The sequence below is a fragment of the Stenella coeruleoalba genome (assembly GCF_951394435.1).
Source record: "Stenella coeruleoalba genome assembly, chromosome: 10".
NCBI classification, from domain to species: domain Eukaryota; kingdom Metazoa; phylum Chordata; class Mammalia; order Artiodactyla; family Delphinidae; genus Stenella; species Stenella coeruleoalba.
The window spans coordinates 84834443-84857934 of NC_137156.1; the positions used below are offsets into that span (position 1 = coordinate 84834443).

At 40.7% G+C, this 23492-nt stretch overlaps 1 protein-coding gene and 1 long non-coding RNA gene across 2 annotated transcripts in view; one reads left to right on the top strand and one right to left on the bottom strand.

Moving 5' to 3' along the window:
• LOC307192705 overlaps nt 1-23492 on the top strand; it is a 796377-nt gene that overhangs the window by 129888 nt on the left and 642997 nt on the right. The window lies entirely within an intron of this gene.
• The window catches only part of MDFIC2 (MyoD family inhibitor domain containing 2), a gene marked incomplete at its 3' end in the record, with an annotated part of 99565 nt that continues 83213 nt past the window's right edge, over nt 7141-23492 (bottom strand). Inside the window, exons 3-4 of the mRNA XM_079933196.1 lie at nt 20049-20270; nt 7141-7400 (exon numbers count right to left, since the gene is read on the bottom strand). Coding sequence (XP_079789322.1) covers nt 7141-7400; nt 20049-20270 — 482 coding nt within the window. The remainder of the gene's footprint in view (nt 7401-20048; nt 20271-23492) is intronic.

The following is a 23492-nucleotide window of genomic DNA, read 5'->3' on the forward strand; positions in this document are numbered from 1 at the left end:
ACTGAGAAGAGTTTGAGAAAGGACTAATGGTCCTTTTCTAATTTCTTTCCCATCCATCTCTTCCATCTTGTTTTTCCTGTCACCATCCTATTTCAGGCCTTCAGCACCCCATGCCTCATTGCGATGGCTCCTTTGTCAGTCTCTAGTGTCTCCTTGCTTTAATTTGTCCTGTACATTGTGTCATGGTCCATCTTCCTCCTACACCACTTTAATCATGTAACTCCCTGCCATTCTTCAGTGGCTTTTCATTTGCCCCTAAGTACATCACAAAGTAACATCCAACGCCCTTTCTAGATATGAACCTTGCCTCTTCCTCCTTTCCAAGCACTCACTTCCCAACCACCCGCCTAGTACAGGCCTCTACTAAGTCTTACCTGGAGCTGGGCAATAACCTCCCAACCGGTCACCAAATTTCTCTCATTCTTGCTTTCGTTGAACCTACTGTTGCCCAGTGTAAGTACCATTGGGGGCATGCAGGATGATTTTCGGTGCTACAGACACTTTTGTTCTCAAAAGTATTTCTAATACCTGGCTAGTACATTATTGTAAAAATGTTACTAGTAGATCAAGACCATGAATTTATGCATATTATTGCTTAGAATGAGAGTCATCAAAAAAGTGAGCTAGGAGGTAACTTCATGAGGTCTGTGGATCTGTTGAGGCCCTTAGAACCCTATCTCTGCCTCATCTCTCCAAGAGCAGCTCCCCAGACTTGGCCCCTGAGCTAGGTGGTTTACTGCGTTGGCCACATGAGCAGGTATTTGATTGTAACAATGGCGGAGTGACAGCATTGGCACAATCCTACCTTCTTACCTTCCTGCCCCCTTGCAGGGGCCTGCACCTCGTATTACAAAGCTGTACAGCCGTGATTTGAAACATTCATGCAGCTTTCTGAAGAGCCCCAATTACAAATGATGAGTAGCTTATCTGCTGGGAGAATCTTGTTCAATATTCTTATTTTTTTTTAATATTTACGGGAACTTGATGTTCAGTGAAGACCCTTAGGCAGAAAGTGCTGAAAGAGGAAACAAAGAGGATGTCGGAGAGGGCTGAACCTAGTGAAAGCTCAGAATCCACAAAGTAAGTTGTGGCATTGTAAATTCACTGTAAGTGCATTTGAGGAACTATAAACCATAAAAGAGGTTACCGTGACCTTGGTTTCTGCATAGCTTTTGAGATAAAAGGTCTCAGAATCAGAATGCATTTGGTTGACATAGTGTTGTTGACTGATTAAAAACAATTCATGCTCTCATGGAATACTGATGAGGGCTGGCCTGGGTGTGTGTACAGTATGGACTCTGGAGGTAGAGATCAAAGTTGCTTTGCTAAAATGGAGCACTAAAATGTAAGCCTTCATAACCAGAGATGAATGGGGCACAGCTACTGGCATAAAGATTAAATTGCAATACATTCACTTTGCATTCATATAAAGATTAAATTGCAATACATTCATTTATTACTTATTGGGTACATATCTTAAAAGCATATAAAAAAAAGCATATTGAAGATGTTTCAGATTCTCATCATTGCACAGGATAACAGCTTGGAAAACATTTACTATCAGCGAATGGGTTTCTTTGAATAGTGTCGTATTTTTCTGATTGCTTTTGCTTTAGAAGTGAATACTTGAACTTTATTTTGATTTGGTCATTTTTCATATGGACAACTTTTAGGCTTAGTGATTAAAAGCATAAACTTTGGAATGAACAGACCTGGGTTCAAGCCTTGTGACAATTGCTTATTTGGTATGGACCTTGGGCATGTTACTTAATTTCTTTAGGTCTCTGTTTTCCCTAGGAAAATAGGGATGCTAGTAGGACCTGTGTCATAGGGCTGTTGAGAGAATTGCGATAATGTATATAAAGCACTTAATCAAATATTTTCTTTTCTTTTTTTAAACATTTATTTATTTATTTTTAACAGTAGGTCCTTGTTGTTTATCTATTTTAACTATAGCAGTGTGTCAATCCCAAACTCCCAGTCTATCCTTCTTCCCTTCCCCCACCCCCAAATATTTTCTATTTGATATTTTTCTCATCCGTAAAATAAATAAGAATAATGTAGTAAAGGGAACACTTTCAGGCTCTCTGGTCTCCTCCTAACTATATACTAAGAGTGCATGGTGAAGTTCAGGTGTTAGTAGATGGTATTGCAGTCCAGGTTTAAGAAATGCCTCAATTTCACCCTCCCACTCACCCTTTTTCCCTTACTGAATTTTGGCAGAGGGAGCTGTTGATCTAGAGATACAGGCACTACTCAAGGCAGGTCTTTCTAGCCAAGACTGAATCAGAAAATATGGTTTAGATGTGAAGGTGTAAGTGAAGGCCTCTGCTTACTACTTCTTGAATCAAGATAGCTCTTGGCTAAGGTGCTTCCTCAGTTGCCAACAGAGATGTGACATGACCAGCTTAGTCCAAGACAGGAACCTTAGACAGGAGGGAAAATGAGAGTGTCCTGTTTTAGAGCTGATCTTTAAACCAGGTTCCCCGACCTAAATTACACCACCAGGTAAAATGTGGCCCAGCGAATGTCCTGGCTTCTGACCAAAGAGGTCAACAATCATTCCTCTCTTGGAGTCAGGGAGGGAGCTGAAGGATCACCATTTCCCTGCATTCCTTCTCAAAATGTGGAGTCTGTTGAACTAGGGCCGCTAGACTTAGCAAATAGAAATATAGGACAACCACTTAAATTTGAATTTCAGATAAATGAGGAATCATTTCATAGTATAAGTGTGTCACATGCAATGTTTGGCACATGCTTATACTAAAATATTTTTGTTATTTATCTGAAATTTAAAGTTAACTGGGCATCCTCTCTTTTACCTGGCAAGTCTGTTTCCAACAGTTTGGTTTTTTTTTTGCGGTACGTGGGCCTCTCACTGTTGTGGCCTCTCCTGTTGCAGAGCACAGGCTCTGGACACGCAGGCTCAGCGGCCATGGCTCACGGGCCTAGCCCTTCCGCAGCATGTGGGATCTTCCCGGACCGGGGCACGAACCCGTGTCCCCTGCATTGGCAGGCGGACTCTCAACCACTGCGCCACCAGGGAAGCCCCTCCAACAGTTTTTTTAAGGTCAGTTTGGTGATGGTTCATTGAGACTGATAGAAAGGCTCGCAGACCTCTTTGGGGAGGTTATCCTGTGTGTTGTAGGATGTTTATTAGCATTCCTAGCTTCTAATCACTAAAGGCTAATCACATCCTTCCTCTTTCCATTGTGACAACCAAATATGTCTCCAGACATTGCCAAATGATTGCCAAATCACCCCTAATTGAGAACCACTGCTTTAGAGATAGTGGCAAAAGCGAGGCTGTGAAGCATATCAAGATGGTAGACCTGGATAAAGGTGGTACTTTCATCCAATCAAGATGGTAGGCCAGAGGAGGCACTTTTATCCAATGCTGATACATGTCCTGTCCCTTCCTCCGTTTTCATCCCTCCCCACATTCTGGACTTCTTCACAGTAATGTAAGGAGGTGTCTAGACATACGTCGAGGATCTCACTAATACAGTTTTGGTCCAGTGTTGATTATGATCACTGGAAAATTATGCTTTATTCACTCTGCCTTTCTAAACGGCTCACGTGAGGCTCTATATGGCAACTCTTCAGGTTTTAACTCAGATATACTTTTCAGAGAACACCCAACAAACTATTAAACCAAATACTTAAATTTTATAATTTTATCACAGGTCATCAGTTTGTGTACCCTTGGTGAACTTAGCATTTGATGGGCAAAATTCTTATAGTCAAAGTGCCTCTCTTAAGTGTATGTGTTATTCTTTTGCTTCATTTTGTAGAGGGAGAAATTTAGAGGCATTGGATAATGAATTCTGTCCTTCAAACGTTTCCACCTTCACATTTATCCTTGAAAAAATGCTGATATGCCTTCATGTGATGTCTCCTATTTGTAAAGCTTCCCTGACTATGTTGTCTTACTTCTTTGGAAAAAATGGAAGCGACTTTTGCTTTATTAACTTCGATTGTCCAGCATTGATAATTAATTTTGTAGGCCTATCAGCTTATGTAGTGGGAAAATTTCATCAGCAAGTTAAATGTAACTTCTTTTTTTCATGGCTTTCCATATTTTGTAGGCTTTTAGAGAAGCAATGGTTTTATAAAAATCCATTGAGCAAAGCAAAGACAATGTACTTATCTGGTTATATTGCTGTGGGAAAAAAATTTCTCTTCTGGAATCCTTATAAAGGTTGTATGTTCTCAGATCTCTCTTATCTAGTGTGCTTCCTTAAATCAGAATATTCTTTTCCCTTAAAAGCCCACCTTAAAGAACAACATTATCTTTATTTGTGATCACCGGCCTTCATCATTGCAGAGAAAAAAACCTGAGCCTTCTCAGATTCTGATATTTGTATTTAATCAATAACCACATTCCTTTTTCATCTGTCTTACCTCTGCAATTGCATTTTCCCAGCTGCGTATATTTTATTGTGTAAGAATTCAATTGAAAGAGCCATTCATGTTTGCAAAAAGGATGATGTTTTATTATTGGTGATAAAGAAAAGAAATTGCACACTTTGTATAACCGATCCTTTCTGTTAGAGCATGGAGCATGGTGAATTCTGAAAGTGAGGAATAAGTTAACAAACCGTGGTAAGAGAGGCCACAGAAAGATCTTGTAGTATTCTGACCACAGTATAAAATAAGACCTGACAATTCTTTCCTTTTTTTTTTTTTTTGCGGTACGCGGGCCTCTCACTGTTGTGGCCTCTCCCGTTGCGGAGCACAGGCTCTGGATACGCAGGCTCAGCGGCCATGGCTCACGGGCCCAGCCGCTCCGTGGCATGTGAGATCTTCCCGGAACGGGGCATGAACCCGGGTCCCCTGCATTAGCAGGTGGACTCTCAACCACTGCGACACCAGGGAAGCACAAGACCTGACGATTCTTAACGTCTCTAATTGACAAGCGTTCAATTCACATTCGAAATGGACCATCTTTGCCCAATTTGAGGGTATGTAGACTAGAAAGAATAAGGGGATGATGGTCAAAATAAATAACATCGATATGACATGGCCTGATCAATGACACCAGGTACCATATTATTGGGACAGGATCCCAGAAACCCCCTGCAGGTCCAGGTGTTCTTCCTTGAGTGGCTGGATCGGGGGGAGGTGGGTGGGTGCTTGGAAAGGGGCCAGGTGGCAGGGGGTACAGGGAGAAGCCCTAAGGAGGTTCACGGTAGCAACTGTTTATGAGCCAGTCTAGTAGTAGTTTAATATTTGAACAGTTGGAGTAGCTGTACCACTGTGTAAAGCTGGACTAAGAAGTGGAGAATCCTGGGGTGGTACAGTGTCATTAGAAAATTAGACCACCGGTTTGATTTCCCAACACTGCTATTAAATCACTGTATGGTCTTGGATAAGTCAGCTCTTGGGGTCCTCTATTTTCTCTTACGAAAAATGAAAATACTGGGTAAGAACAGCTCTAAGTCCCCTTCCTAAGGGTTTATAGTTTTCCCTCATAAGGATCTACAAGTTCTATGCATAGAGAATAGAGTTGTCTCTGAGCTTCCGAAAAGCACTGAGACCAAAGTGTTTCATAAGGGGTGGGCAGTCACATGCTCTGTACTTCGTGGAAAACATGATAGTCAAACAGGGATGAAGCCTGCATTAACCATGGATGCTCTGTGCTATCAGGAACAAGACAAGAGCAGTTCAGTGCCTTTTGATGGGAAGCTTAAAAATATTTTCAAAAGATTAAGAGTTTTCAGCATTTTGAGGAAATTACTGCAGAGTAGAAGAATGTGCTAGTTGACTACAGAAACAAAACAAGTGTAGCTTTTGTTCAAAATTACCTAAGTCAGGCAAAGACAGGTATTTTGGAATTTGTTGTTGGTGTTTGCCTAAATCATAAAAAGTTCCCTCAACTCTCCATTTTACTTTCGTGTTCTTTGTCCGGTTATTGATATAGTGTGCTTTTTTATATTCAGTGAAGATGTCCATGGGAATATTTAAGCACATGTTTGTGAGCAACGCCATGCCTACAGAAAGTAAAGAAAATTCCAAAGTAACTTCAACCTGCACAAATTGTTTTAATTCGTTGGAGTTGGAAGTCACTTTCTACGTTTATATCACATCTTTAAAAAAATTTTTGTACGTGTGAGGAAGTGCTCAACATAATTATGAATCACTTGAATTATCAGAAAAAGAAAAAAAAATATGGTTTGTGAAGCACGTGCTGTATTAGGAGACTTAGTGCTGCATAAGTGCCTGCACATGTATTTCTTTCAGGTGCCTACACAACTCATCGTTCAGTAAAATGAAATGGTTCTGTTTTAATATCCTGCTGCTTATTGTACCTGACAAACAGGAATGAGGAAAATGGCAAATTGATGATCTGGGGTCATTTTCTTGAAACTTGCACGTAATTCCCATTTCTGCTCATTAGAATAAAGAAAAGCCTTTCTGTAACAAATTAAGAACATGCATAACCTGTTATGACATAGTCATAGACATAATAATAATACGGTCTAGAATTACAGCACTCTCTCGAAGTACATCATATTCAAAATTCACTGGATATGTCTTGGAGACATCTGTAGTAATTATAGGAACACGGTTTCTAATTCATTTAATTCCCTTTCTACCTAAACTGAACATATAAGTGAATTTTAAGAGACTGTACAAATAAATTTTTAATTACAAAATGATGTTATGCAATGCATTATTAATAATAACCAACAATGCATAATGTTTATACATGAGTCCATTAGAAGGACAAGTTAATGTATGTCAGTTCTAAAAGAATGTGCTAATTTGTCCTGAATTTGTGAATGAAGTTGAATCCATGATGCAAGCCAGTGAGTGCAATAACAGAATGGCTTCACATGCTGTTTTACAGTTAAGAAACATCTTGTACCTATGGCATTTAAGAGGTATTTAAGATTTGTTCATCACATGTGATCAAGATCTGATTTTTCAGTGAGCCATGCGGTTGGGAAATTTGGAATAAGGCCATTGAGTTGACAATACTAGCTTTTTCCCAGACAGGTGCAGAATAAAATGGTCTGGAGCATCCAAGAAATGTATACAGTCCTTACATTTCAGCGCATAGAAATCACAGTCTCATTGTAATGGAGTTTCCCCCGGGGGCCAAAGGGTCTGCCGGGATGTGGTTCCTTTGTCGCGCTAGTGGTAACAGATTTCTGAAATCTCCATGGCCAGCTCCAGACACTCACTGGTCTCCTGGCAAGATTCAAAGACGCTGCAGTCTATGTCACAGTTGCAGTTGCAGTCATTCCGGGAGTGGCTTTCATCTGAGGTGTGGCGATACCTGTGAGAGGGGCAGCACAAACTGGTACACACCGTTTCACACGTATCCGGGAGCATCAGGAGACAATCCAAAAACTGGCAAAACAGACAGGTGAGGATGAGGGAGGCACAGTCCTCTGTTTAAAGAAGAAGAAAGACAATTACAGGTGGCCCCTCTGGGGGCGCATATGAAGAGGAGGCATGTGCAGTGGTGTGCTTGATAACTTTATAGCCCGCTCTTAATTATTTATCCGTATTAGGGGCGATGTACACCAGTTATCCTCTCAAGCTCCCCCTCCCCCATCCACTCTACTTAATTAATTGCTTCATTAACTTCCTGAGCATTTCCTATTGATTCCACGTAATCTGGTTATTTAAAGTGCTGTCACTTTTCTAAACTCCTTTATTTACGTTGCCTGCAGAGGTGCTGGGAAGCCGCACAATTAGCTGCCTATCTGGAAACCTTGCAGTGGTCTGAAAAACAGTCCTCCCCAAGTGCAGGGAGCTTGCAGCAGCAATTAGATCTGGGGACAATGAGCGATCATACACATTTCTGGCTTCTCGTCACAAGGCTTTCTTATTTGTTTGATGTGGACTCCAGTAAATCTGTAACACCCATATTCAAATGTGAGTGAAAAGCACATTTCAAAACCTAACATAAATGACTCTTTAAATAATCATAGTTGTTTCAGGTTGTCTTTTATTTTTAATCCCTGTCTTCTTTTTCCTCCATTTATGTAAAGCCTTGATTTTATATCAACTTAAATGAAATATGTCATCGTGTACACCTAAAATGGTATAAATCTTATCAATCCTCTTTAAGAAAATTGGTTTAAAAATTTACTATGCAGACTTGTAAAAGTGTGGAAAGTATCTCTAAGGCATTGAAGGTAATTGGTAATTCTAGCCAAACAGCTGTGATGGGTTATAGATTATTGTATTTTTTGTTTCCATAAAGGGAATTAGTTAGAAGATGTAGCAGTTCTCTTGTTAAAATTATAACTTCTTAACATCTTCCTTCCTTCCTCCCTCCCTCCCTTCCTTCCTTTCTTTTTTTTAACATCTTTATTGGAGTATAATTGCTTTACATTGTGATGTTAGTTTCTGCTTTATAACAAAGTGAATCAGCTATACATATACATATATCCCCATATCCCCTCCCTTTTTCGTCTCCCTCCCACCCTCCCTATCCCACCCCTCTAGGTGGTCACAAAGCACCGAGCTGATCTCCCTGTGCCATGTGTCTACTTCCCACTAGCTATCTATTTTACATTTGGTAGTGTATACATGTCCATGCCACTCTCTCACTTCGTCCCAGCTTACCCTTCCCCCTCCCTGTGGCCTCAAATCCATTCTGTACATCTGTGTCTTTATTCCTCTCCTGCCCCTAGGTTCTTCAGGACTATTTTTTTTTCCTTTTAGATTCCATATATATGTGTTACCATACAGTATTTGTTTTTCTCCTTCTGACTTACTTCACTCTGTATGACAGATTCTAGGTCCATCCACCTAACTACAAATAACTCAATTTGGTTTCTTTTCACAGCTGAGTAATATTCCATTGTATATATGTGCCATATCTTCTTTATCCATTCATCTGTCGATGGACACTTAGGTTGCTACCACGTCCTGTCTATTGTAAATAGCACTGCAATGAACATTGTGGTACGTGACGCTTTTTTTTTTTTTTTCCCCGGTATGCGGGCCTCTCACTGTTGTGGCCTCTTCCGTTGCGGAGCACAGGCTCCGGACGCACAGGCTCAGCGGCCATGGCTCACAGGCTTAGCCGCTCCGCGGCATGTGGGATCTTCCCGGACCGGGGCACGAACCCGTGTCCCCTGCATCGGCAGGTGGACTCTCAACCACTGCGCCACCAGGGAAGCCCACGTGACGCTTTTTGAATTACGGTTTCCTCAGGGTATATGCCCAATAGTGGGATTGCTGGGTCGTATGGTAATTCTATTTTTAGTTTTTTAGGGAGCCTCCATACTCTTCTCCATAGTGGCTGCACCAATTTACATTCCCACCAACAGTGCAAGAGGGTTCCCTTTCCTCCACACCCTCTTCAGCATTTATCGTTTGTAGACCTTTCGACGATGGCCATTCTGACTGGTGTGAGGTGATACCTCATTGTAGTTTAGATTTGCATTTCTCTAATGATTAGTAATGTTGAGCATCCTTTCATGTGTTTGTTGGCAATCTGTATATCTTCTTTGGAGAAATGTCTATTTAGGTCTTCTGCCCATTTCTAGATTGGGCTGTTTGTTTTCATGATATTGAGCTGTATGAGCTGCTTGTATATTTTGGAGATTAATCCTTTGTCAGTTGCTTCATTTGCAAATATTTTCTCCCATACTGAGGGTTGTCTTTTGGTCTTGTTTATAGTTTCCTTTGCTGTGCAAAAGCTTTGAAGTTTCATTAGGTCCCATTTGTTTATTTTTGTTTTTATTTCCATTTCTCTAGGAGGTGGGTCAAAAAGGATCTTGCTGTGATTAATGTCATAGAGTGTTCTGCTTATGCTTTCCTCTAGGAATTTGATAGTGTCTGGCCTTACATTTAGGTCGTTAATCCATTTTGAGTTTATTTTTGTGTATGGTGTTAGGGAGTTTTCTAATTTCATTCTTTTACATGTAGCTGTCCAGTTTTTCCAGCACCACTTATTGAAGATGCTGTCTTGTATATTCTTGCCTCCTTTATCAAAGATAAGGTGACCGGGCTTCCCTGGTGGCGCAGTGGTTGAGAGTCCGCCTGCCAATGCAGGGGACGTGGGTTCATGGCCCAGTCCGGGAACATCCCACATGCCATGGAGTGGCTGGGCCCATGAGCTATGGCCGCTGAGCCTGCGCGTCTGGAGCCTGTGCTCCGCAATGGGAGAGGCCACAGCAGTGAAAGGCTCGCGTACCGCAAAAAAATAAAAATAAAAAAATAAAAGATAAGGTGACCATAGGTGTGTGGGTTTCTCTCTGGGCTTTCTATCCTGTTGCATTGATCTATACTTCTGTTTTTGTGCCAGTACCATCCTATCTTGATTACTGTAGCTTTGTAGTATAGTCTGAAGTCAGGGAGCCTGATTCCTCCAGCTCCATTTTTCTTTCTCAAGATTGCTTTAGCTATTAGAGGGCTTTTGTGTTTCCATACAAATTGTGAAATTTTTTGTTCTAGTTCTGTGAAAAATGCCATTGGTAGTTTGATAGGGATTGCATTGAATCTGTAGATTGCTTTGGGTAGTATAGTCATTTTCACAATGTTGATTCTTCCAATCCAAGAACATGGTGTATCTCTCCGTTTGTATCATCTTTAATTTCTTTCATCAGTGTCTTATAGTTTTCTGCATACAGATGTTTTGTCTCCTTAGGTAGGTTTATTCCTAGGTATTTTATTCTTTTTGTTGCAGTGGTAAATGGGAGTGTTTCCTTAATTTCTCTTTTAGATTTTTCATCATAAGTGTATAGGAATGCAAGAGATTTTTGTGCATTAATTTTGTATCCTGCTACTTTACCAGATTCATTGATTAGCTCTAGTAGTTTTCTGGTAGCATCTTTAGGATTCTCTCTATGTGGTATCACATCATCTGCAAAAAGTGACACTTTTACTACTTCTTTTCTGATTTGGATTCCTTTTATTTCCTTTTCTTCTCTGATTGCTGTGGCTAAAACTTCCAAAACTATGTTGAATAACAGTGGTGAGATTGGGCAGACTTGTCTTGTTCCTGATCTTAGTGGAAATGGTTTCAGTTTATCACCATTGAGAACGATGTTGGCTGTGGGTTTGTCATATATGGCCTTTATTATTATGTTGAGGTAAGTTCCCTCTATGCCTACTTTCTGGAGAGTTTTTTTTTTTTTTTTTTTTTAAACATCTTTATTGGGGTATAATTGCTTTACAAGGGTGTGTTAGTTTCTGGAGAGTTTTTATCATAAGTGGGTGTTGAAGTTTGTCAGAAGCTTTTTCTGCATCTGTTGAGACGATCCTATGGTTTTTCTCCTTCAGTTTGTTAATATGGTGTATCACATTGATTGATTTGCATTTACTGAAGAATCCTTGCATTCTGGGATAAACCCCACTTGATCATGGTGTTTGATCCTTTTAATGTGCTGCTGGATTCTGTTTGCTAGTTTCTGTTTCCTTCCTTTCTTTTTCTTTCCTTCCCTTCCTCCCTCCCTCCTTTCTTTCTTTCTCTCCCTCCCTCCCTCCCTCCCTCCCTTCCTTCCTTCCTTGCTTCCTTCCTTCCTTTCTTCCTTTTTTTAGTTAAGAAAGTCTCAACAACATGTGAGGGTTTTGAAAAAGGGTAGGTAAGTGTTCATGTGATACAGCATCTAATTAATTAAAATCAGCATCCTGAAGACTTGATGGTTGAAAGTAACATTCTAGCATGAATTGGAGAAAAATTCATTCCTCCTGATGGGCTTATCAATCAATTAACATTAGACTTTTTGTAATCTATTTTTCCCCCATTAAGAATGTTAATAACCTTTGGTTTTCAGACTTCAGTTGACTGTAACTGTACAAGCCTGCAGGAGAGATTTCGCTCTTTGCCTCACCTGTCAGAGTGATCTAAGTGTTCCTAGAGCTCCCTTCATTGAATTCAAACAATGTTTTCCAGAAAACTTTTTTCTTTTCTTATTCTTATACTTCTTAGTGTTTAAGAGAAGGGAGAGCATGGAAACTTGCTCTGAAAGGGAACAAATATTTTAAAGAAAACCATTCTTATTTCTTTTAAAAACATCTATAAAGGTCTAAAGTGAGTTCTGCATATAGGTAAACGGAAATCTCCCTTCATCCCTGTGTTCCTTCCCCTCCCCCTGCCTCTCACCGTCCATTTCTTTCTTCCCCATAAGACAGTGGTAAAGAACCACACCATGACTTTTATGACCACTTGAATTGCCATATATTGTTGCAGGTGCTGTGGCCATTACTCAATATTTGTAGTTTAGGTGGACTATTCCATAGTATGTCTGTGGTGTGTGTACTCATCTCTTTGCCAGACTGGGAGTATTTTTGTTCACTCAGAGCCAGTTTCTAGCATGTGGCCAACTCACCCGTAACACATAAGTCACTATAAATCTCCCGCAGAAATTCAGGAGTGAGTGAGTGCCGTACATAGACGCTATTCTGCGTATGCATTTCTGAAGAGGGCGTGTTGGTGGTCAAAGATTTCAGGCATAAAACCTCGTCACGTTTTTTGCAATTCCAAGACTGCTGCTATAGCAGCCCCTGGCAAAGAAGAAGTTCTCAGAAGAAAATATTCCAAGCAAATGCTCCCTGATCTTTTAGGCTAGAGACTCAAGTCCATGACCATATACAAATGATTTTCCCACTAGGTCCTGTCTTTTGTAGGTGCGAGACTGAAAGTTTGGCTTGGAAGTAAGTCGGGTTGGGTGTAGGGTGTTCTGTGGGGATGGGAGCTGGTGTTTCCTATCAGAGTGTGAAAACCTGTTCGTAAAATGACCTTATAATTTCCTGTGGGCGTATAACCGTTTGGTTCAAATCCTCTTGCCAACGTCTCCTCAAATTGGCAGACTCCAGAGGTCTCCGCTTCTGATGTATACTATAGATTTTATTTATAAAAAAATATATGTTGGCCTAATCCTTTGGTCAAGTTGGCATTTGTTTCCTTCCATCTCTCTATTTTGCACTTGAGAATAGAGCCCATTTTTTTCTGTTTATAAGTCAGTCCTTTTTATTTGGTTGTAAAGGGCAGAGCCTCTTGCCTAGAGAAACATGGCAACATTAATGAATTGAAAACAGATTTTTTCCCCCCTTTCAAGTGTGTTCCACACTGTTCCTAAAAGACATATTTAATAATTATACACGAGCAGGCAGACCTGTTTTGCATATTGCCAGTTTATGTTTGCACAAAGGTAGCGTAAGCAGTTTAGAGGAAAATTGAAAATGGCACTGTTTGAAAAGAGAGTTGGACTTTCCGTTCTCCTGAATGGGTATATTTTCCTTTGCCTGCAGTATTCCTTGGGACTTTAATGTTTAATAAACTTGATGTTCAGAGTCATAGCCTATGATTAGTTCTCCTCTCGGCCCATCCAAAACATCATCCCTGCATCCTGCTGCCTGCTTCCCATCTCTTCTGCTCTGTGCTCAGAACATCTCACACTTACCAAGGCCGCATTACATCATGGGTGTCCCTCTTTCCCGCATCCCACAAACCTGTCTCTTCCCTCGTTTTCTCTTGTGAATGGCTCCCGAACACGCAGATGAATTGGCACAAATCTGGGACTCATTCTTGTCATTTTCCCTTTCCTCATCATACCCTTCCCAGCCAGTTCTTTCCTGAGTTCTGCTGATTCTCTCTCAAATTCCTATTTGAAACCCATCAGCCTCTATCCACCATCCTAGCTGTAGCCACCATCAGCCATCATCAGGTCAACAGAAACAGCCTCCTGTTCTGACACTGCTTCCACATGAGCCCACCTCAAATTCATCAGCCCCTGTGATACTGTCAATCATTAATTAGAACATCTCACTCTCCCTTTAGAGTCAAGTCCTAAATCCTTGGCATAGCCTGCAAGCTCCTGTGTGACCAGGTTCCTGCCTATTTCTCTCCCTTCCAGTTCTAGTGTCCTCCTTACTCACTGCACTCCAGCCACACTGGTTAAATTTCAGTTCCTGGGATGCACCTAGCTCAGGGCCTTTGTACATGCTCTGTCTCTGGCCTGTGTTGCACACTTTCCCCTCACAACTTTACCTAACTCGTACTCAACCTTTGGGTCTTTAGCTTAAAACACCTTCCCTGTAAATCACATCCTTGCAGAAACTCTCATAGCACCCTGCTTTGTTGTTTTCTTCATAGCACTGACCACAGGATAGTATACTAATTAGTTTATTGATTAGTTCCCCCCCTACTAAAACCTAAGTCACAAGAATGGCTTATCTCTTGTTGAATGAATGAATAAATGAACAATAAGAGATAAACAACATGGTCCCCACTTTTTAGATGTAAGGACTAAGGCTTAGGGATTGTCACTGACTGTCCTAAAACTTTCACCTGTATGGTGGTGGAGCAAGGAATTAATCTAACTCTGGATCCAAAATCTGTGCTCTCTCTCTCATTGTTAGATGTGTCAGCTGGTTCGTGGAAAGCAAATTTGCAGTCCTGTACACTTTACAAACATCTCACATGGGTCTTGAGATAACTCTCAATTGAGTACTACTACTGTTCTATAGATGAGGAAACTGTGACTCAGAGAATTTAAGAAATACAGGAAGTGGTGGGGCTGTCATATGAACCTAGATTGTCTCCTCCAGAGCCCTTAAGTCTGAAGCTGACCTGCCCTTCATAACACACACGCTTTCTTCTGTCATCTTCAAGCCTGGCACCAGATGCTCTAGGCCTCCTGGTGACCTGCTCTGCCTTCCATTCCCCTCTCACCCTACTCCCCTCTGTATTCACAAGACTGGTAAGGTGTGTTTTGCAGGTTCTGCCAGGTGGCTTCTGGCTAGCTCCAGCCAATAGGAGGCAGCTATAGGAAATGGGAGGGTGGGAGAAAGGAAAGCCTGGGGTATATCTCCTTCTTTCTCTCTGCTTTGTGTCTTCCCTTTGGTTTTATCTTTTTCCGAATGCCCTTCTCTTTGTGACTTCTGCTAATGCCACTTACTAGTGGTCTGTCTAGTAATAGTTAGTTGCTAGTGGCCAATGAGCTAATGCCAGTAGTAGTGATTTACTAGTGCCCTAGAGAGACCAAGGGAGGAGGTGGCAGAGCTTTCCTGTTGTCGGTAATTTTCTCACGTAGCTTTTCACCTCTCCCTATACCTTTGTAACACATTCCCAAGTATTAAATTTCTTTTATTGGACTACCTGGCATCATGGCATAGGCTCTAGTTGCTGCTGTCATAGTACCCATCTCATTTCCTACTTCTTCCTTCGTTAAACCTGGATTAAAGGAGGTTTAAGATGTATCCAAGACCTGCAGGCCATTCAGCTGGAAGTGGTATTTGCCTTTGAGCAAGAAGCCATGATAAAAACCCTCTCTGAAGTTGGTTCCATTTCCTCTTTACACCGCTAGGGTACATTGAGGATGTGGAGGCTATAATATGCTAAGTGATATCCTCACGCCCCTGAAGGACTACTGCAGCTTCTAAAGGTGCTAAATGTTAACTGGATAGTGGCTACTTATATAGTGTTTGTCTTTCTCTGTCTGATTTACTTCACTAAGCAGAATATTCTCTAGGATAATCCACGCTGCTGCAAGTGGAAGTATTTCATTCTTTTTTATGGCTGAGTAGTATTCCCTTGTATATGTATACCACATCTTAATGTGGTTACCAAAGGGGTGATGGAAGGGGGCCACAAATTAGAGGTATGGGCTTCACAGATACAAACTACTATGTATAAAATAGATAAGCAACAAGAATATACTGTATAGCATAGAGAATTATACCCATTAACTTGTAATAACCTATAATGGGATATAATCTACAAAAATATTGAATCACTATGCCGTACACCTGAAAGTAACACAATATTGTAAATCAAGTATACTTCAATTTAAAAAAGAACAAAAAAGAGGGTAATAAAGAGAGGAAGAATCTGCCTCATAAGAATGGATCATGTTTAATCATGGTGGAAAAGGTAACAGTGCGAAGGAGTTTCCACTCATATACCTGAGGTTGGCCCCACGTTCACGGTCCTGTAATCCCTGAGTTTGTCTTTCCAGCTTTCAGTGTTCTTGCCACCATGATTCCCCAGGATCAGGAGGAGGGAGGAACAAGAGGTAGCTGTAGCTGCCCTCTGCGGTCCCTGGCGCATTCCTCAACTCCAGAAACATGCTTCCTGCATCCTTGGGGATCATTTTCCAAAGTGGCAAGAACATGATTCTTCCAGAAGTGACCCCAGATAAACAACAGTCTCCCTTCCTCTCCCCCCAAAACAAAGTAAGAAAAAAAAAGACAAGATACCCCCAGTATTCTCATACGTTAATGGTTAATGTGCTGTCCCTGAGAGAATTTGGCATAATAACAAAATTCATGACACCTGTCTCCAACTGATCACTAAAAGTTTTTGGTCAAAGAGTATCAAAATTGGGACTTCCCTGGTGGTGCAGTGATTAAGAATCCACCTGCCAATGCAGGGGACACGAGTTCGAGCCCTGGTCTGGGAAGATCCCACATGCCGCGGAGCAACTAAGCCCATGAGCCACAACTACTGAGCCTGCGCTCTAGAGCCTGTGAGCTGCAACTACTGAGCCCGCGTTCTGCAACTACTGAAGCCCGTGCACCTAGAGCCCATGCTCCGCAACAAGAGAAGCCGCCACAATGAGAAGCCCGCGCACCGCAAGGAAGAGTAGCCCCGCTCTCCGCAACTAGAGAAAGCCTGCACGCAGCAACAAAGACCCAATGCAGCCAAATAAATAAATAAGTAAACCAAAAAAGTATAAAAATTGGTTCCCACTCCCCCAACATTTAGTTCTTTAAAAAAATGTAATACAGAATGGGAATAAATAAAGTGTGACTGCCTTTCTCTAGCTGGGGTATCATTCCTGATGTTATCAATTTTAATAGCTACTTAAATATGTCAAGATCCATTTAAGTTCAGACAAGCACAACTAACATTCAAGTCAGTTCTTTAGAACTAGAATGACTAGATTTGGGTGATACTTAGTAAATTTTTGCTTATGTTTTTTTCTGAGCAAATGAACTGAAATAATTATAAAATTGAAACATTTTATAAGATGACACTATTGCATTTAATTGTATGAAATTTACAGTGTAGAAAATGTAATCATTTTATTCAGTAGTCCATGGTGTAATTAAGACTGTTCTTTTGAGGTATCTTGTATTTATGATTTTCCCCTTCCACCTGGATGAGACATCTCAAATTCAAAATTATACATCAATTAGGTTTATTCTCAAGATTCTTTTTAAGGAGGCTGTTTTCTCATATCATGTGTATCCCTGGTTTTATCATCCACGGGGATGCTTTTGCAATCTGAACATAGAAGCAGAAGCAGAGACACAGATAGTGCTCTATACTTGTTCCATTTTCTTCAGGAAAGGGACCACACAGGATGAGGCACAATTTAATAATAATGTCACAGCACATAGTGTGTGATGTGCAGTAAAGATCATTTTAAATTCCCATCAGAGTACACACCATGAACTGTGCTAATGGATGTAACACATTTTACAAAATCTGCATGTGTGAGGCTTCTCCATCCTGTTTTAAGTGGGGCAATGTATATAAATAATAGATATTAGCAATTAAGCATCCATTCCTATGCACTCATTTATATATTTGAAAATAAATTAACCACAAACTACATAAAAGTGGATGCAATCTTCTCTTTTCCCTTCTGTTTCCCCTGCTGTTCCTGAAAGATATTTCTGTATTTATCTCAGTATGAACAGTGACCCCAGCTCTCAATTTCTGCATCCTTAAATTAATTACTATCAAAATTTTCCTAAAATGCAATGAGTCTGACTTAACTCTTTATTTCCTTGATGTTTGCTATCTAGGATAATGAGAGGTTCTTAGCACTATTTGTGGGCCCTAGTCTAGGTGTTTTACTCTGTTTTTTAACCAGGTACCAAAAACTCTTACCTCAGTGGGGGGATTTTTTTTTTTTTTTTTTTGCAGTGTGAGAAATGAGGATGAGCTATTACCTGTGTTGTCAGCTTAATACTGGAATTTTCTGGGTCATAATAGCCTCTGTCCAGGGCCTAAGAAAACAGTCTAATTCAATGGTCTTCATGAATCTCCTTTGCCCTTTTGAAGAAAGAGTAGTTGGTTCTTTTCCTACATGAGGCTCCTGAGCATGTGTTGCCATTTTAATGGAGTAGTCATTTTGGTCTTCCCTGAGAATACAAGGGTTCAGGTATCATGCTAGCTGCACTGGTCCTTCTCATTCTGCCAAGATACCTGATAAGACAGATCAGAGTGGTTCCGGAGGGGCACTCTCCTGTATTGTGTGGATACATATAGTGGTAATTCGTAATTCTGGGATCATTACAACCAAGGTCCATTACAAGTAAAAATCCATGCATCCCTTACATGATCTGATAAAATTCTCTATTGTCAAAATGTAGAGAACTCTCCTCTGTTGCCTGTTTTCTTTTCTTTTTTTTTTTTTTTGCAGTACGCGGGCCTCTCACTGTTGTGGCCTCTCCCGTTGCGGAGCACAGGCTCTGGATGCGCAGGCTCAGCGGCCATGGCTCACGGGCCCAGCCGCTCCGTGGCATGTGGGATCTTCCCGGACCGGGGCACGAACCCGTGTCCCCTGCATCGGCAGGCGGACTCTCAACCACTGCGCCACCAGGGAAGCCCTTGCCTGTTTTCTTGATTAGCATCAAGCTCTAACAAAACCAGAAGCTTGGACATCATCTTGGACTCAAGGTCATACCTGGCAGCCTATTGGCCAAAGTTAGCTGAAAGCTGTGTATTGTTGGGAGTGTCTGGGGCTTCATAGAAGAAATAGAACTATTGCCAACACTTAAAAATTGGGAGATTTCCTGTAACACTCTAGTTCTGGCAGGTCTGAACCTCTTTTTCCTTCTGGCAACAATTAGCTGGAGCTGAGTAGGGGCAGTGTTCTTCTCCTTGCCACAGTCCTCACCCATCCCTATCATACATCTGGAGGTACTTCCTTATTCTCACTGTCTCCTGGCAACTGCAGGCAATTGTGTCTTCTAGTCTAAAGCCTCCATGGCAATGTTTTCACGAGATCATATATAACGTGTGTTAGAAATCTCTCCCCTTACTTTTTAAAACCATAATCATAATAAAAGCAGAAGTCAAACATCTGTTCTGTGAGAGTTTGTCTACTGGATGTTTTACCCATGTTATTTCATTTGATCTTCAAAACACCCTATTGCGTGTTACTAGCTCCATTATAAAACTGAGTCTGAGATTTAGAGATGGTAAAAAACTTAATCCAGTGTTACAGTGAATAAATTTCAGAGCCAGGAATTAAACTGATGTAATTTCAAAGTTCCTGTTATGCAAAGTTTATTTCACTTTTTTATCTTATTTTAATAAAGTAAATATGAATTTAAATATGGACCAGAAACTGTACCTTTTTATGTTTTCCTTTGAGAAACTTCAAGGTTTCTTTAAATACAAATGTCAATATGGAACATTACACAATTCCTGAATGGTTTATGTCTCCTATGAAGGTCAGTGCAAAGTTAACATGAGTAAAATTCCGTATGTCTTGGTGTGGAGTCCATGACCTTGAACTTGACTGTGCTGATCATTTAGCATAAATTCAATTTGCAATTGGTTTTGCAAATGCAACATGCCTCTTATGTCATATATAGAGGTGGTTTGGTGTAGCTTTGCACTGATTCGAATGCCTAGGAGGTGATGTTACCTAGAGGAACCAACCCTTTTCCACAGGCTGCTGGTGTAAGCATCCTTGTATTTTGCTGCAGTCTATATTTATACTTTTCCAGCTTTGCAATGCTATTCCACCCTATCTTCTTCTCCTCTCAGCCTAGAGTCACGGGTTGAGTAGTCCCAGATGCAAGAAGAGAAAAAAATTGGCCATTTTTTAGTCTACTTCATAGCTCCATAGCAAGAATGATTTTACCTCACTCTAGCTATTTAAAACACTTTGCCTCAAACTCCCAGCTTTGAGAGCAAACAACCTGCCAAGCACCTCATAATTGCCAGGTGACCTTCACATGTGTCATTCATCAGAGTTTTCAAATTGAAGCCTTCCTGTTTAATATTCATGAAGACTTTTTTTTTTTTTCTAACAGCATATATGTTGGTTTTCCAGGGGCTGGGGTTTGGGGAGCTTTATTTAGAGATGGGTTGATTGTGAGAAACATACCATCAGTGTCTCTTGGATGAACTGAAGGATGAGTTTGGAGGTAGGAAAATTTCGTTTGGCATTCTTCAAGGGAGGTCAGTGATATGCTGGATTCTGACAGTTTTTTCTCACTGGGGGTTTCCTTGGCTGGTCCATCTGTGATTTTGAATTCGGATACTGAGTTTATGACGATGGTATTAATGGCTTTCTCGTCTGCCTGCTTTCCGTTTGTGAGTTGCGTATCTAGAGGAAAAAAGAAAACACACATACACAGACCTGCTTATAGTTGACGTGACCTCCCGATCCAAGAAGGGACGTTGGCAGAAAAATTCACATTCTAGGCTTTTATAAGATTAAAATCTTATTTAGAAGCATGAAGCATTATTGGACAGGATTATCTTGAATGAAAATATATGTAAGAATAAAAGTTCAGTAATTATAAAATCTTACCCATATTACAAGTTTCACCTATCACAGTAATTTGTACCACTTATTTCAGAAACACAGTGGTTTTTATAGTGATGGGTGGGGAGAATCAAGGCATTCATTCACTAGGATTAACAAAACCTCATAGAATGTTGTCAGCTTATTGTCATAATGTTTTATGGATCTCAGAAGTAGTAGAAATGTCTTAAATGCTGTTAAGTAATGTATGTGATCTCAGTCAAGTTGTTTTATTTCTTTGTGTCTACAAACCTCAGTTTCCTGCCCTGTATAAGAAAAGTGGTCACACATAACCATCCTTTAAGCCCATTTCTACATCTGCCCTTAAAGACTCTTACTTTGCCAGTCTTTTCTCTGCCTTGCCATTTGTTAGGTGTCTATGAAGTTGATAGTCTTTGTGGCTTTGGGGGTGTACTTCTTGGGAACAGGCTTTTATTTCCATGTAACCACCTGGCAGGGAACCTAGAGCAAAGTCCTTGACTGAGATTCTGGTTTGGAGAGGCACAGAGAAGGCTGAAAAGACCTAGGTGCTTCGTGTATTTCAGAACTCCCATACTCATTTACTGGTTCCCGCAGAATAATTGAGGGTCTGTTACATAACAAGCACTGGTCTTGAAACTGGGGATTAAGTGCTGACTAAGACAGGCATGGTCCCTGGCTTTCAGAAACATCCAGACGGGGTAGTGATGCAGGCAGTGTATAGCTTACCTACACCAATTAAATCATCCTAAGATGGAGAGAAGAGTTAACAGAAGGTATTCTCAAACCTGCATCCAGGATGACACCCAGGGACTTCTTCAGACCTAAACAAGCATCAGTCCTGGTGATGTGGCAGCACTATTGGGAGATAGTGAAGATGCCTTCTAGAGAATTGCCTTTTGCATCACTAGCGCAATGCCTGATTCAGTGGTGCTCACAGAGTGACTGAAATCAATAAAGCAGTTGGCAACCTGGTTTGATTTTACTGTGCTTAGGTAGCTCTGTGCAAGAAATACATTCTTGCCAAGTCCGTTTTCCTTGTCCTTCGAGAAATTGCTTCTTAGTTTGAGGTAGATGGAAATCTCTGCTTGATCCTGCCTCCTAGGACAGTGGTAGATGTGTCTACAGGGTAGAATCATCTAGGAAACCTTCTAAAAATTCAGAATTTTTTTAAAGCTCAGGCAATCCCTCCTCCCCCTCAACAGATTAGATCACATTTCCTGAGGGATTTTCAAAGCTCCCTGAGTGATTCCAACATGCAGAAAAGTTTGGGAACCACTGCCACAGGGGCCTTCTGCTTTTGAGAGTGGAGAAAGGAGAGGACAGCCACTGATACATACATCAGTGATTTTCAGAAGCTAATCACGAGGCAGTTGCTCTCCAAAGGCTCCTAACTGGCACGAGAGCTGACAGTATTGCACGCACAGTTGTCTTAGGCCATTTTTGTTGCTTTCTGAGCCTCCAAACAGCTTTGGCTTTCAACAGTGTTTAATTTTTATTCCCTACCTCTTAGGCTGCTAGCTTTAAATCTCTTGGTTGCAGAAATAGGGGTTCAGAAAAACATCTATTGTTGATAGCAGTTAATGTAATATTGAATAGATAGAATTAGTTCAACAGATTGGGAAGCTCTTGGGTTCCTTTAACCCAAGAGAGATTCACCAAATCAATGGTATAGTGATGATAACGATGATGATGACGATGATGACAAAAATCATAGTTTATTTTTCTTGCTTGGATATCAAAGTGTCAAGTAACCAGCTTTAATCACAAATAGTCACTCAAATTATGCCTTCAGTACTTAGAGAAGCACTGATATTTGGGGCCAGGTAATTCTTTGTCACAGGGAGATTGTAGGATGTTTAGCAGCATCCCTGTCTTCTACCTGCTTGATGCCAGTAACACCAGCTGCCCTAGGACATGACAAACAAAAGGTCTGTGGATATTGCCACATTTCCTCCATGGGGCAAAACCACCAATTTTGAATATCAAACCACTGCTTTATACACACACACACACAGCACACAGAATTGTATACCTTGTGTGTCAAGTTCTGTGTTACCACTATATACCTTATTTAATTTAAGCATCACAAAGACTCTAGGAGGTAATACTGGCAGCCTCCCAGGACAGATGGGAAATGTATAAATTGGTACCCCAAGTTAACAGATGAATGAGCGTAACCAAAGCTTAGTTTATTTAGATAAGTTCCCTGAGGCTTCTTTGTTAGTAAATGGTAGAGCTGGGATTTGAACCCAGGCCGTTTGGATTCCAAAAGCTTTGCTCTCGTCCCTGTCTCTTTATATTATTCAACATTTTCTCCAATTTGTTCTTAGCTTTTATCTCTGCTTCCTCACTATTGGGACTGCACATCAGCAAAACCCTCTTCACTCTCAATCCCGTGATGTGTCACCTACCTGCAATCAAGCCTTGCAAATAACGTTGCTTTACAGACATACCTAAGCAGTCTTGGCAAAGCTAAGACTACTTTCTTGCACACTTAGGGAATCCTGCCTCTTTAGTTACAGCTGCTGTATCCCGTACATCAAAGAGCATTTCAGGAAGAGTTGATAGATAAGAAAACCTTGATAAGTATAGAGATTACAGCAGCTATTTACTACAGAATTAATTGACAATCAGCTCAAATTATCACACGTAGTCAGGCTGCATGTAATGTAAATTGCTTTTGCACAAAGTAATTCAGTAACAAAAAAAAAGTTGGATAGAGGTTACTGGAATATAAGAACATGCGGAGAATACAGTATACAGCCAAGTGGTATATGATTCTCTTTTTAATTTCTCGACACTTTTAAGTATAGCATTTTGAATCTAAGTGGTGTTCTACATTAAGCAACCATTTGGAGACACTGGGCTTGTACTGAGAGAATTTTATGGAGAAGTTAAACTGCCATTCATAAAGTTATTTTAATTCTATAATCTCTGTTTATATTTTTATTTTTTTTTCATTCCCCACTGGGAACTATCTGTTACTCATTAGAAAATCATCTGACAAACACACATTTCAGAACCCAGTCTGTTCAACCC